At 58.5% G+C, this 13,543-nt stretch overlaps 1 protein-coding gene across 1 annotated transcript; it reads left to right on the top strand.

The window, feature by feature from the left end:
• Window positions 1-1,248: 1,248 nt before the first annotated feature.
• On the top strand, window positions 1,249-11,930 carry UNC93B1 (unc-93 homolog B1, TLR signaling regulator). The gene is made up of 11 exons (XM_061203852.1): window positions 1,249-1,396; window positions 1,570-1,711; window positions 2,280-2,433; window positions 4,775-4,936; window positions 5,160-5,292; window positions 5,640-5,733; window positions 6,638-6,762; window positions 7,254-7,436; window positions 8,074-8,347; window positions 10,213-10,331; window positions 11,178-11,930. Exons 1-11 carry the CDS (start codon window positions 1,301-1,303, stop codon window positions 11,499-11,501), a joined length of 1,806 nt encoding a protein of 601 aa, XP_061059835.1. The 5' UTR covers window positions 1,249-1,300; the 3' UTR covers window positions 11,502-11,930.
• Window positions 11,931-13,543: the final 1,613 nt, after the last annotated feature.

The following is a 13,543-nucleotide window of genomic DNA, read 5'->3' as shown; positions in this document are numbered from 1 at the left end:
TGGCAGGTGGATTCTTAACCACTGCGCCACCAGGGAAGCCCCCTCTACACATTTTTAAATCGGTTTTTGTTTTTGTTGTTATTGAGTTGTATGAGTTCCTTTATGTATTTTGGATATTAACCCCTTATCAGATGCATAGTTTGTAAATATCCTCCCACATTCCATAGGTTGCCTTTTTATTTTAATTATTTCTTTTGCAGTGTACAAATTTTAAGTTTGATGTAGTCCCACTTGTTGATTTTTTCTTTTGTTGTTCATGCTTTTGATGTCGTATCTGAGAAGTCATTACCAAGACCCGTGTTGAGGAGATGCTATGTTTTCTTCTAGGAGTTTTAGGTTATTAGGTCTTACGTGTCTTTGATCCATTTCAAGTTAATTTCTGTGCGTACTGTGAGACAGAGGTCCAATTTCATTCTGGGCATGTGGTTATCCAGTTTTCCCGACACCATTTGTTGAGGAGACTATCCTGAAACCAATATTTTTAAAAGCTTCCCAGAGTATTTCTAACCAGGCTGACACCCAGAGCTGTGGAGTGTCAGCTCCAGCAAAGCAGAAATTTCATGGGCTCTCACTGCAGCCCCAGCCCCAGTGCCCAGTCAGGCAGGGGCAGGAGGCTCTGGCCCCTGCTGCAGGGTGGTGGTGGTGGGGGGGTCGCCCCCTTGCAGTCCGGCAGCCCCCACAATCTCGGCCTCCCAGGGGCCCTGCCAGAGCTCCCACTTACGGGTGCCCAAAGGAAGCTCAGGGTGAGCGGTAGGTGGGCACGGGCTGCCAAGTCCTGTGGTGGGAGCCCTCTCCCCCCGCTATGAGGGCTCTTTGCTGACCTGCAAACACACCAAATGGGTCAGGGATGACAGTGGTAGGGGTAGGGCTGGAGGTGGGGTAGGGATGGCAGTGACAGCGGTAAGGCTGAGGGGAGTTCTTACGGGCCTGGCACTTTCCTAAGGCTTTGCATTAACTCAGTAATCCCGAAAGAGCCCTTGGAAGTCGTGCTGAGTATCCCTGGTTTACAGGTTAGGAAAATGAGGCACAGAGAAGTGGACTTAATCCCCAAAGTCACAACGCCGGGAAGTGGCAGAGGGGGGATTCGAACTCGCACCTCTCATTCCTGAGGCCGCCGAGGGACGCACGGACGCTCCCCTACACACACGCACACGCACACGCACACGCGCTGGGCACGCCCCCAGCGGCGCCAGGCCCTCCCCTCGCGGAGGAGGTGGGCCCCGGGGCGGGGCGAGGCGGGTCCCGGCGCCCGGAGGAAGTGGCCGTCCGCTGCCGGACAAGTCCTCCGGCTGGTCCAGCCATGGAGGCGGAGCCGCCGCTCTATCCGGTGGCGGGGGCCGCGGGTGCGCAGGGCGATGAGGACCCGCTCGGGGTCCCAGACGGGCCCGAGGCCCCGGTGAGCGGGGACGGGGAAGGCGTGGCGGCGCGGGGACCGGGAGGGCCGGGGTCTCCCCCGCGGGAGTGGGATGCGGCCCCAGGGCTGGGGTGCGGGGGGCCGGGGGCGGCCGGGGATGGACGCGGGGCTCCGGGGGTGCAGTGGGCGGGTGCGAGCGCCGTCGTGCCCCGCAGCTGGACGAGCTGGTGGGCGCGTACCCCAACTACAACGAGGAGGAGGAGGAGCGCCGCTACTACCGCCGCAAGCGGCTTGGCGTGCTGAAGAACGTGCTGGCGGCCAGCGCGGGCGGCATGCTCACCTACGGCGTCTACCTGGGTAGGTGGCCCGCTGCGCCCCGCGGGTTGGCGGGATGGGTCTCTGGCCACGCCGTTCCGCCCCGGGCCGGGCGAGGTGGCACGGCCCGGCGGGTTCTGCGCTGGGACCCGTGTCCTTTCCCCTCCACCCGCGCGCCCCTCCCCAGACCTGAGGTTTCTCAGGGGAAGAGAAACCTTGGGGCCAGTCGGCTCCCTTCCTCTTTCACTTCTCCGTCTGCGCCCTCACAGCTGCAACTGCGGCCTCCGCACATGGGGGGACGATGCAGTGTCCCCGGGGCCCAGCCACAGGCTTCGTGAGTGTGTGGGCGGGCCCTGGGCGCCCTGGGCAGGTCTGCTGCCTTCGGAATCAGGGGCGCTGGGGTCCAAGTGGCTGGCGGAGGGATGTGGCGGGGCGGGGGTCTGGATTCAAGTCGCTGTCGTGGCCACTGGCAGGTAGGACCCTTGGCCCAGCCTGGGCTTCCCCTCTGTCCTCATAGTACCTGGAGCTCCCTGCCAGGCTTGCGTTCCAGCCTCTGCTTGGTTGCCCCCAGAGCCGGGTCGCCCCCTCCATGCCTCCTCCCTGTCCCCAGGCCTGCTGCAGATGCAGCTGATTCTGCACTACGATGAGACCTACCGGGAGGTGAAATATGGCAACATGGGGCTGCCTGACATCGACAGCAAGATGCTGATGGGCATCAACGTGACCCCCATTGTGGCCCTGCTCTACACACCTGTGCTCATCAGGTGCGACACTGCTGTCCCTATGAGGGCTGTCTCCCTGATCTTGAAGGGGTGCAAGGGCTGTTGGACATGGGGTCTCCAGCTGCCCTGGTGTTCTTGGGGGGGTGGGGTGGGGAGAGAACTTGCCTACCTGGAGGGGTGAGAGAGAAGGGGTGAAACCCAGGTTTGGGGAAGAAACAAGAGCTTTGCAACCAAGGCACCTTGGGTTTCAAGCAACAGAAATTCACTCAGGCTCCTTCCCTCAGCTTGCCCGTACCCCATGTGGCATCATCTTCATGCCCTCCTTCGTGGCCTGGAGCTACAATGACCTTTTGATATCAGGGCTGTGGAGTTTCTGGAGAGAATCTGATCAGCCAGCAAAGCCCAGGAACACACCACGAGCCCAATCAGCTGTGACAGTGTTGAGGGACATTTCTCATTGAAAAGGGTGTGGCTGGGCAGGTGCCCCAGGGGGTCTACTCCGTACCTGAGCCTTAGTGGCATCTGGTGCAGTGCAAAAATGCCCTCCACAAGTATCCTACCGCCAGGCAGTAGATCTGTGCTCAGATGGGACCCAGAGATCAGTGGACACATTAGATGAGTTCCCCTGTCTTTCCGAAACAATGACAACCCCCTCAAGCTCTTTTATCACAATCGCACAAACAACATTAGAATCATAATTGAAATCAGAAAAAAGAAAACCCCTCCCAAGCCCTCCAGGCAGTCGACTAAGTTTGTTTTTCCACCGGCATGCATGGATAACATTTCTGTCCTTGTCAACTGGAGTACGTGTATGCGCGTGCATGTGTGCGTGTGCAATGTCACTTTTGCTTTTTTTTCACTGCACACATCTTGGCCTGCTTCACAGTGGGGACTTTCGTGATGTTAGCATCTTCTGCCGACATGGGGGCACTGAACTGTGGCTCAGGGCTGGACATTGCGGCTCCCTCTCCTTTTTTGCGTGTTCTCTTTATGCTTCTGGCTGTTTCCTCGTCTTAAAATTAAAGAAAGAAAGAAGGAAAGAGAGAGAAAGAAAGGGAGGGAGGGAGGAAGGAAGGAAGAAGGAAAGAAAGAACGCCTCCTAGGATAAACTCTCAGAACTGCCCTTACTAGGTCAGAAGCATATAAAAGGCTTTATGGCTCTTGAAAATTAGCAGTATTATTAATGGCAAACTCATTTCATTTCCTATGTGCTGGGCACTTTATAAGCCTATCGCGTTCCCTACAATCCAAGGTGGATGCTCTGATCTTAGACGCGGGGAGACCAAGAGGTTGAACCCATTCCCACAAGCAGCAACTGGCAGATTGAAGGTCTGAACCCAGGCAGTGACTCCAAACCCCATGCTTGCCCCCCGACCCAAACTACCAGGCTGACTTTCCAAAGGGCTGTACCATCTGCATGCCCTCTGGCTGTATGTGTCATTTTTAAAACCACAGCCTCACCAGCAATGAGTGCTAGTATTTTTACTTTTTGCTGTTTCAAAATTTACAGTGCAGTTTGGGTGCCCTTCCCCAAATAGATCAGAGGAGGCTGCCTGTCAATTTATTATATGGCAAGATAAGGATAATTAAAGAACCAGGACCCTGCAATAGAAGAGAAAGTAATTGTATCAGAAAACCAGAGTCATTGAGCTTTGAGCTTCCTGGAGACTCAGACAAAGAAAGGAAATAACAAGCACAAATACTCAAAACAAACAAACAGAACCCAAAACAAAACCAACCCAAAGATCGCAATGGTTGTGTCTAGGCTGATCAGCCTCCAGTGCCCTGAATGGGCCCTTATCCTGTCACTCGTCAACCTGCCTCTAACACGGTGCAACATTTTCCCAGAGCCAGTGAGGCCGTTGTTCTACAAGAAACCTCCCGACTGACCACAGTGGGCTGAAAGGGCAAAGTGCAGAGGGGAAGGGGCGCCAGGGTTCCTCTCCCTGGTCCTCAGTCCCAGCTTGGGACAAGTCCCTCAGCTGTTCACCTGGGTCCTGCAGTCACTGCACTTGGGTGGAGAAGGGGGGCTGGCGAGTCAGCCCAGGACACAAATGAGGGTTGCATGTGCCCAAGGGCCACTGACTCATGACACCCTATCCCCGCTTTATCTTCTCTATCCCTGCAGTGGCCGTGAGAGGCTCGAGGTTGGGGCAGAGCCCACATTACAGGTGTCTGGTTAGAGTGGCTCCCCTGAGGCCACCAGCAAGTCCATGTCTCTGAGACTCTATCTTAGGACCCTCGACTCCAAGGCCAGGGGTCCCTCCCCACCTCATACAGCCTCGGCAGCTGGGGCCTGGAGTTGTGGCCACGCTGCTTTCGGGCTGCAGCAGTCTGGATGGGCCCACGGTGCCAGCATCCTCATCCTTCCTGCTGCTCGCAGGTTTTTTGGCACCAAGTGGATGATGTTCCTGGCTGTGGGCATCTACGCCCTCTTTGTCTCCACCAACTACTGGGAGCGCTACTACACGCTTGTGCCCTCAGCCGTGGCGCTGGGCATGGCCATTGTGCCTCTTTGGGCCTCCATGGGCAACTACATCACCAGGTGAGCCTGCTGGGCAGCAGGGTGGGAGACTGGAGACCTGGCAGAGCCTCTCCTGTGTTGCCCACCTCGTCTTGGGGACCTTGGACCAGCCCCATCTGCTCTCTGGGCCTCAGTTTTCCCATTCGTGAGACATTGGCTGGCCAGTCCATAAGCCTGGGTGCAGGAAGTGGAGGCATCTGGCAGAGGTTGGGCTGGGGAGAGCCTTCTCTCCTTTGTGGTCCAGGATGGCCCAGAAATACTATGAGTACTCCCACTACAAGGAGCAGGATGAGCAGGGCCCCCAGCAGCGCCCACCTCGGGGCTCCCATGCACCCTATCTCCTGGTCTTCCAAGCCATCTTCTACAGCTTCTTCCACGTGAGTGCCATGTATGGGAACACTGGGGGTGGGGTATTCCAGGCCGAGAATCACATATTGGAGCCCATTCCACAGTCTTTTCAGCCCTCTAGTCCCACTGCCCTTTCTTGAGCCAACTCCTGTTTGCTTACCTCTGGTGACAGAGACCTCATTCCCTCCCTGTCTACAGTGCTGACCAGGAGGAAGTCTTCCTGCTTTGGGCACCCTCCCCCCACCAGGCTGCCCCCGAGAGGTGGGAGGGCTCCTGTTCCCCCAAGGCTGTGCCCAGACCCCCTCCCAGATTGTGCCTGTGCTCCTTGCCCGGTTCCATGCCCCAAGCCTGACCCAAGCTGCCCTCCTGCCCACAGCTGAGCTTTGCCTGCGCGCAGCTGCCCATGATCTACTTCCTGAACCATTACCTGTATGACCTGAACCACACACTGTACAACGTGCAGAACTGCGGTTAGTGCTCATGGGGGTGGGGTCCCTAAGGTCTGCTCACCTCCCCCATTGAGTCACCCAGCAGACACTGGGCCCTCAAGGGCAGAAAGGATGCCCTCGCTCACAGGGCTCAGGGCTGAGAGCCTGGTGTCCTACAGCTCTGATGACCGAGGCACAGGGCCTTGTCGTTAGGACATCTGATCCAGCCTGGGGTGGTGGTGGGGTGCGTCAGGGAAGGCTGCCTGGAGGAGGTGCCATCTGGGCTGAGGCTGCCTGTGGGATCTCTCAGGGCCAAGTATACCCTCAATGCAGGGCGAATGTATGGAGGTGGGAGGTGGACTGGCTCCCACGGCAGCCTTGGGGCAATAGGGCAGGAGGGAGGGGAGGTGCTTTCAGCCCCAGTGGCCCTCACCTCCGAAGTGCTTCCCAAAGGAACCCTGCCTTTGCCGGCAGGGTCCTTGCCCACCCCCTCTAACCTTCCCCTCACCCGCCTGCTTTGCTGCATTTCTTTTTTTTTTAACTAATTAATTTTATTTTTGGCTGCATTGGGTCTTCATTGCTGCGTGAAGGCTTTTCTCTGGTTGCGGTGAGCCGGGGCTACTCTTCGTTGTGGTGCGCGGGCTTCTCATTGGGGTGGCTTCCCTTGTTGAGGAGCATGGGCTCTAGGCGTTCAGGCTTCAATAGTTGTGGCATGCGGGCTCAGTAGTTGTGGCACACAGGCTCAGTAGTTGTGGCACACGGGCTTAGTTGCTCTGCGGCATGTGGGATCTTCCCGGACCAGAGCTCGAACCCGTGTCCCCTGCATTGGCAGGCGGATTCTTAACCACTGTGCCACCAGGGAAGCCCTGCTGCATTTCTTTGTGGCTCAGCTGACAGTGTGCCCTGCTCCCTGCCTCACGATGCCCTCCATCCTCTCCTTTCTCAGGCACTAACAGCCAGGGCATCCTCGTCGGCTTCAACAAGACGGTTCTGCGGACGCTGCCGCGGAGCCGAAACCTCATCGTGGTGGAGAGTGTGCTCATGGCGGTGGCTTTCCTGGCTATGCTGCTGGTGCGGCCCGGGATGGGGGTGTGACGGGGTCAGATCTGGGGACCGTGGCGGGGAGAGAGGAATGCGAGCTGGGCGCGCGGAGGGCGGGCCGGAGGCTTGTTCTGAGTCCAGAGTTAGGGCTGAGTCCTGGGGAGGGGGCCTGAGCCTAGGAGCTGGGCTTGAGGCTCGGAGGTGTGGCTGATGCCTGCGGACTGAGAGAGGAATTGGAATCCCAGAGGCCTGTGAGAGGGGGTCCAGGCCTGGTCCGGGGTCGAGCTGAAGACAGGGTCCTAGAGGATTGGCTGTGACACGGGCTGGACCTAGGGCCGAGGGTCAGAAGGTGGGGCTCCAACCTGGGGGTGGGACCAGGAGGCAGCGCTGAGGCGTTGGGGGCGTGACTAGCTTGTGTCCTAGGGCTGGAGGCGGGGCTGGGAGGCTCATCTGTGGATTTGCCTGCGGGCGGGGCCAGGATGCCCGGCTGCCCGCCGCCACCCTCACCTCCTTGCCTGCAGGTGCTGGGCCTTTGCGGCGCGGCGTACCGGCCCACGGAGGAGATCGACCTGCGCAGCGTCGGCTGGGGCAACATTTTCCAGCTGCCCTTCAAGCACGTGCGCGACTTCCGCCTGCGCCACCTCGTGCCCTTCTTTATCTACAGCGGCTTCGAGGTGCTCTTTGCCTGCACTGGTCTCGCCCTGGTAAGTGCAGCCTGAAGAGCGTTGCCAGATAAAATTACACGACGTCCGTTAAATTTGAATCACAGAATAACAACGAATAAGTTTTGAATATATATGTATAAGTATGTACAAGTACAGTGGGCCCTCTGCATTCGCGGATCCGGAGGGCCCACTGTACTACCCCATATTGTATAAGGGACTTGAGCATCCGCAGGTTTTAGTATCCGCGAAGCGTCCTGGAACCAATTCCCTGCAGACACCAAGGGACAATTGTAGGCCCAGATATTTCCCTCCTTCTCCTTTTCCCTCTCTCCCCCCATCCCGCCCCTACCTTGGGAAAGTTACTTTCACCTCTCTGAGCCTGTTTCCTCATCTGTGAAGTCTCTAATGACCATGCTCACTTCCAGAGGAGTTACACTGTTGAGATGGGATAACAGCCGTAAAGTGTTTGGCTCCATGCGGGTTTCAGCCTTGGTGTCTGGGGACACTGTCCAAGCGTCTTCTCACTGTCTGTCCCCGAGGAACCTTCCCACAAGCCTCGGAGGAAGCTGGCCCTGCAGTGGCCTAGAGAGGACAGGACGTGGCCTGAAGTGAGACCTCGTGGGGAGGACCAGAGCCTGGGCCGGCTGACCTCCAACCCTCACCCCTGTTCCCCCAGGGCTATGGCGTGTGCTCGGTGGGGCTGGAACACCTGGCGCACCTCCTCGTGGCTTACAGCCTGGGCGCCTCGGCCTCCTCGGTCCTGGGCCTGCTGGGGCTGTGGCTGCCACGCCCGGTGCCCCTGGTGGCCGGGGCTGGACTGCACCTGCTGCTCACTCTCGGCCTCTTTTTCTGGGCCCCCACGCCCCGGGTCCTGCAGCACATCTGGATCCTCTATGCAGCAGCCGTGCTCTGGGGTGTGGGCAGTGCCCTCAACAAGACGGGGCTTAGCAGTGAGTATAGCTGTGGGCCCTGGATGGCTGGGCAGGGGACCCTGTGGCTACCTCAGGGCGGTTGCGGGGAGCACAGACATCCCAGCGACAGACACGGGGTTGCTGGGCACACTGGAGGGCTGTTATGGGGTCCCGTGCACTTGGTGGAGGTAGGTGGGGATCCCTGTGCACACTCTAGGGGTGGAAGGAAGTCCCATGGACACTGCAGGGACAGATGAGGAGGGCTGTGAACACCCTCAGGGCAGGTATGGAGTCGCACGCCATGGACATCCTGTGGACCCCCAGGGTGGGCATGGGAGTCAGAGTGAGATCTTGTGGCTCCATGGCTGGATATGGGGCTCTGTGGACACCTCTTAGGGACGGTGTAAAAAAACACATTGGGGATGCCTCATTTCATACCAGGGGACAGGGCGCAGCCTGGCATAGTTTTCATGACACTGGAAGCAGATATCAGGGTCTGTGCCCCAGGGAGCATGGGATGCAGCAGGTGGCCCTGTCCACACCCCAGGGGGTAAGTGCAGATATGGCATTTTTATGGAGAGGAGCTGGAAGCAGGCTGTAAAATCCCAACATCAATCTGCAGAGTAGCGGAGTCCAGGCCCCAAGTCTGGGCTGCTAGGGTGGAGGCACTGGGGCCTGGAGCCCTGCTTGCAGAAAGGAGGGGGTGGGACAGAGTTCATCTGTGTGATGCTCTGGGTCCACAGGTGAGCTTTTGCCAGTGACATGCATCTGGTACACATGGGTGCAGCCATTTGGGTCTCCCACATTGGCATCTGTTCTGGTGGGCCGGTGCCGTTAGCAGTTTTGAGCATCACCCCTGTATGGCGTGGTGGAGGTCATGCCTGCTGCGGGCCGGGCAAGGGATGGTTCAGGCAACCCCAGCACCCAACATCCGAGAGAGAGAGTCAGACACTATATCTGCCATAGGGGATGGAGCCCCACACCCTGGACCACACTGTCTTGGCTGTTTTGCCTCTGGACCTTGAGCCCATGATATGTCTGGACTTGGGCCAGATCCCAGCGTCCTCTTCTGCCCAGCTCCGCTTCCTCCCTCCTCTTATGCCCCACCCCCGGGGGAGGGCCCTCCGTGTCCTTTCACAGCACCCCCATGGGGTACCGTCGCACTGCAGGACCTCAGGAAGGGAGTGTCAATGTCCTGAGTGGCTGGCGAGGGTACAAATCGCCAGGTGCTGTGCAGCCTTTCTCCCATTAAAACCTCACAGCACAGCATATACGTGTCATCTCATTTTATGGATGAGAAAAGTGGCTCTGGGGAGTTCACTGACCCCGAGTCACCCACAGACCCAACATCTGAATCCACATCTCTCTGCCAACTCTCTCCACCTTTCAGTCCTGAGAGTGGAATCTGAGTCTCCTAATTCCCTGTCCGATGCTCTTTCTGCCCCACCCAGGGGAGGATGCTTTGGGAAACAAATTCCTCCCTCCCAGCTTCAGGTTGGATTTGCAGAAAGCTTGTTGCTACAGCGATTTGCTCTCCCTGAGCCCTGGGTGAGGAAAAACAGCCCCTGCAGGCCTGGCACCGCGTGCCTGGGGTTCGGAAGAAGGCAGGATGTGACTGCTCACAGAACTTCCCACTTTTGAGGCCACAGATGGGTCCCAGAGCAGGCCCATTGCATCCCAGCAGGGGGCGCCCACTGTTCCAGCCTCTGCTCAGCTCCCAGGCAGCGTGATAACCAGTGTGTACACTAGGGGGCCAGCCAGGACCGGTTTACAGCGGCTTTCTAGGCGCTCCTGCCAAGGGCTGGGACCAGCGCAGGGCATCGGGGGGTCACCAGCGGGAGAACAGCAGCTCTGGGCCCCAGCTGGCACCTCTCCCCTTTCTGCCCTGTCCTGCCCACCTGCAGCACTCCTGGGAATACTGTACGAGGACAAGGAGAGGCAAGACTTCATCTTCACCATCTACCACTGGTGGCAGGCCATGGCCATCTTCACAGTCTACTTGGGCTCAAGCCTGCCCATGAAGGTGAGTCCCCCCCACCCGACTCGACCCCCTAGACAACAGAAACTTCCTGAGTGCCCGCCCTGGCCTCACAGCCCCTGAAGGGCACCACTTCCCCAGGGCCAGGCCCTGGGCCAAGTCCACTGGGCGGCCCCACACCCAGCACTGGCTTATTACTTACCGCTTCACCTCCTGCAGGCCCCAGTTTACCTGTCTCTGAAAGGGTTCACAGTTTGCTCTCTACTTGTGGGCACATCCCAGCCGCCTTGTGGGTAGTTTGGTAACCTGTTCTCTAGACGTTGGGCTCTGAGCTGGATGCCGAGGGTCTGTCTCCCTTCTTGGCGCTCAGGGGTCCTCGTCCTCTGCTCTCACCTACTGGTGGGTCAGTTTAGCAGGTCCCGGCCAACTTTTTAAAAAATGAAATAGAATAGGGAATAGCAGGGAGTATGCCTGTGAATATGTGTGTACGTACTGAGTTATGATTTAAAATTATTTCTGACTGCCTGTTACAGTCAAGATCTCTAAGAAGCATTACTTATGATCCCACATGTAAGGGACAGAGTAATCTAAGCTCTGGTAAGGGAGGGCCAGGCCTCCCTTCACATCTACCCTGTGAGGCAAAGGGATTATCATTACTGTTAGGGAAACCGAGGCCCAGATGGATAGGGTGACCATAAGGGACAGAGCTGGGCAGGAGGGTGCCCAGGAAGCGTGGGTGGCGGGGCGGCTCCCAGGAGGAGGGAAGGACAGCAGAGGAGCTGTGGGGTTCGAGTCCCAGATGGGAGTGGGCCTGTCGGGGCGAGGGGCTGGGCGGGGAGGGCGCAGGACTGGCCGCCCGCGGGTCCCCCGCATCCCTCCCTGTGTGCCCAGGCTAAGCTGACGGTGCTGCTGCTGACGCTGGTGGCGGCCGCGGCCTCGTACCTGTGGATGGAGCAGAAGCTGCGGCGGGGCGTGGTCCCGCGCCAGCCCCGCATCCCGCGGCCCCAGCACAAGGTGCGTGGCTACCGCTACCTGGAGGAGGACAACTCGGACGAGAGCGACGCGGAGGGCGAGCGCGGCGGCGGCCGGGGGGACTGCGCGGAGGAGGAGGCGCTGCCCGCGGGGCCAGGGCCCGGCCCCAAACCAGCCGGTCTCTGCCGCCGGCCCTGCCCCTACGAACAGGCGCTGGGAGGCGATGGGCCCGAGGAGCAGTGAGGGGCCAGGCCTGATCGCCGGCCTCGGTTTAACGCGTCTCAGGTCGGGGCCCCTATGATTCCGCGCCAATTTCTGGAAGGACCCTTGGTGCACCCCGGGTTCAGGAACGGCCCTCCCAGAGCCCTGGGCCTCCGGGAGCTTGGGATCCTCCCCGCAGCCCCCTCCAAGGGAGGGTGGGGCTTTGAGACCTCTTGGCCAGGCCCAGGGTGCGAGGGACCGCACAGCCGAAACCCTCCGACCCCAGGGGCCGCTCTCCACGACCCCCTACCGGGCCCAGCCGTGGGACTGGGATCCCGCCAGTCCCGTCGTCCCAGCTCTCGGCTACAGGCCTGGGCCGTGCGCGTCGCCCGCTTTGCACATCCTATCCCCATGGACCGCCAAGAGGTACGACTTTAAGGAAATGAGCAATAAAGAAATTTGTGTATTGTCCTGATTGGGAAGTCTCCTGCTGTGGGAGGACATTGATCGCCCGGGGTGCGTGCCTGGCTGACCCTGCCCATTGGGCACTGTGGCCGTCTGCCTTGATGTGGGGGTGGGGGGTGGGGTGGTCCCTTAAGCCCCGCCCACCAGGCTGTCCTGGCTCCTGGAGGCACCGCCCCTCCCCACACCCGCCGGCTTTTGCCAGTCGCACCCGATCCGCTCAGGACAAAGAAGCGCCCTGGGGGGTCTGCAGGGACCTCAGCGGAGTGTGATGGGGCTGGCAGCCCCTCGTCAGTCTAGAGGATGGGACGAAGTCCAGAAACCCAGGTCCCGCTGCCCCCTCCTCAGGCATCCCCAGCCCTCCTGCCCACTCCCATCCTTTTTTTTTTTTTTTTAATTAAATCCCTTGGGACACTTATGCCCACAGCTCCCCAAGGGACTCCTTTGGGGGCCAAGTCCACTTCTGAGCCGAGTGCAGGTCACCCCGTGTCCAGTGTAGGCCTGGGGCATAGATGTCTGAGCCCAGGTAAACTTGGCTACTGATGTCTCTGGGCTACAGCCTCAGCTGTGATGCCCAAGAGGGATGCAGAGGCTGGTGAGAGGAGCAGACCCCTACAGCCCGAGGGCACTCCCCACTGTGGGGAGAGGGAACTGAGATCCCACTGCGAAAAGCTTTGAACGGCGGGGTGAGGACAGGCAAGGGGGCCACAGGAGGGTCCTGGAGCCCCCAACTGCGCCCCAGATCCGCACCACCAAAGCTGGAGGCCACACCATTCCTCACTCCTCACACGCCCTCCACCCCTGGCTGACTGCCAGACCCTGGTCTACACCCACTTCAACGTCAGGTCTCCTAGATTCTTCCACCTGTAAACGGCGGCCACCTCTCTCCTCTGCCTCATACAGTCCTCACTTGAGTTTGGTTCCAGCAGCCTCAGCGGGGGCCCCGGAGCCAGGCTCTGCGACCTCAGGCATGGGGTCGGCCCGTCTGAGCCACAATTTCCTCCTCTGTAAAGTGTACCTGTGGTGGCACCAAGGTCCCCAGGCCCTGCAGGAAACTCAAAAGGGCACAGAGGATATTTGAAATTTTCTAAAATTTGGACATCTACCCACTCTGAGGAAATTAATAGGTTCAGGTGGTTCACAGTTTCACTGTTAGATCACACCACGATCCTTTCATGTCATATCTTTGAGAAGCTGGGTTTCCTGTGGTTTGGGGATAAAAAGTGAAAATCACTGCGGAATAGGAAGTGAGGCCAGGGGTCTCCAGTCTGATTCCAAGGTTTGAGAAGCTGGCTGGTGCACACAGCCAATTAGTAAGTCATAGTGGTTATTAAAGAATGAAGTAAACACCGTTTTTCTTTCTCTTGGTGTGTGTTATATTTTCTAAGTGACTACTAAGTTATTAGAACCTAAGTACTTATTGGTTGGACCTAAAATATCTCACAAATAGAACTATTAGATATTTCTTTTGGCCTAGGAGCACCATGAAAAAATTCCTGAGGCACTGAGGGTTCCATGAACAGGGCAAGTTTGGCTCTGTGTTAGCCCAGGTCTGGCACAGAGTAACTTACAGTGAGTCCCTCGTTGGACCCCGTGCCTCCACCCCCGACCTTGTCCAGAGA

The sequence above is a fragment of the Eubalaena glacialis genome, chromosome 10, assembly GCF_028564815.1.
Source record: "Eubalaena glacialis isolate mEubGla1 chromosome 10, mEubGla1.1.hap2.+ XY, whole genome shotgun sequence".
Classification (NCBI taxonomy): domain Eukaryota; kingdom Metazoa; phylum Chordata; class Mammalia; order Artiodactyla; family Balaenidae; genus Eubalaena; species Eubalaena glacialis.
Note: the sequence above shows the minus strand (reverse complement) of the source record. Positions and strands in the feature narration are given on the sequence as shown.

Excerpts from the sequence above, each read along its gene's own strand:
- UNC93B1 (XM_061203852.1), top strand. The coding sequence starts at position 1,301 with ATGGAGGCGGAGCCGCCGCTCTATCCGGTGGCGGGGGCCGCGGGTGCG. Across the intron at positions 1,397-1,569 it reads CAGACGGGCCCGAGGCCCCG|CTGGACGAGCTGGTGGGCGC; the intron begins GTGAGCGGGGAC and ends CGTGCCCCGCAG. Across the intron at positions 5,293-5,639 it reads TCTTCTACAGCTTCTTCCAC|CTGAGCTTTGCCTGCGCGCA; the intron begins GTGAGTGCCATG and ends TCCTGCCCACAG.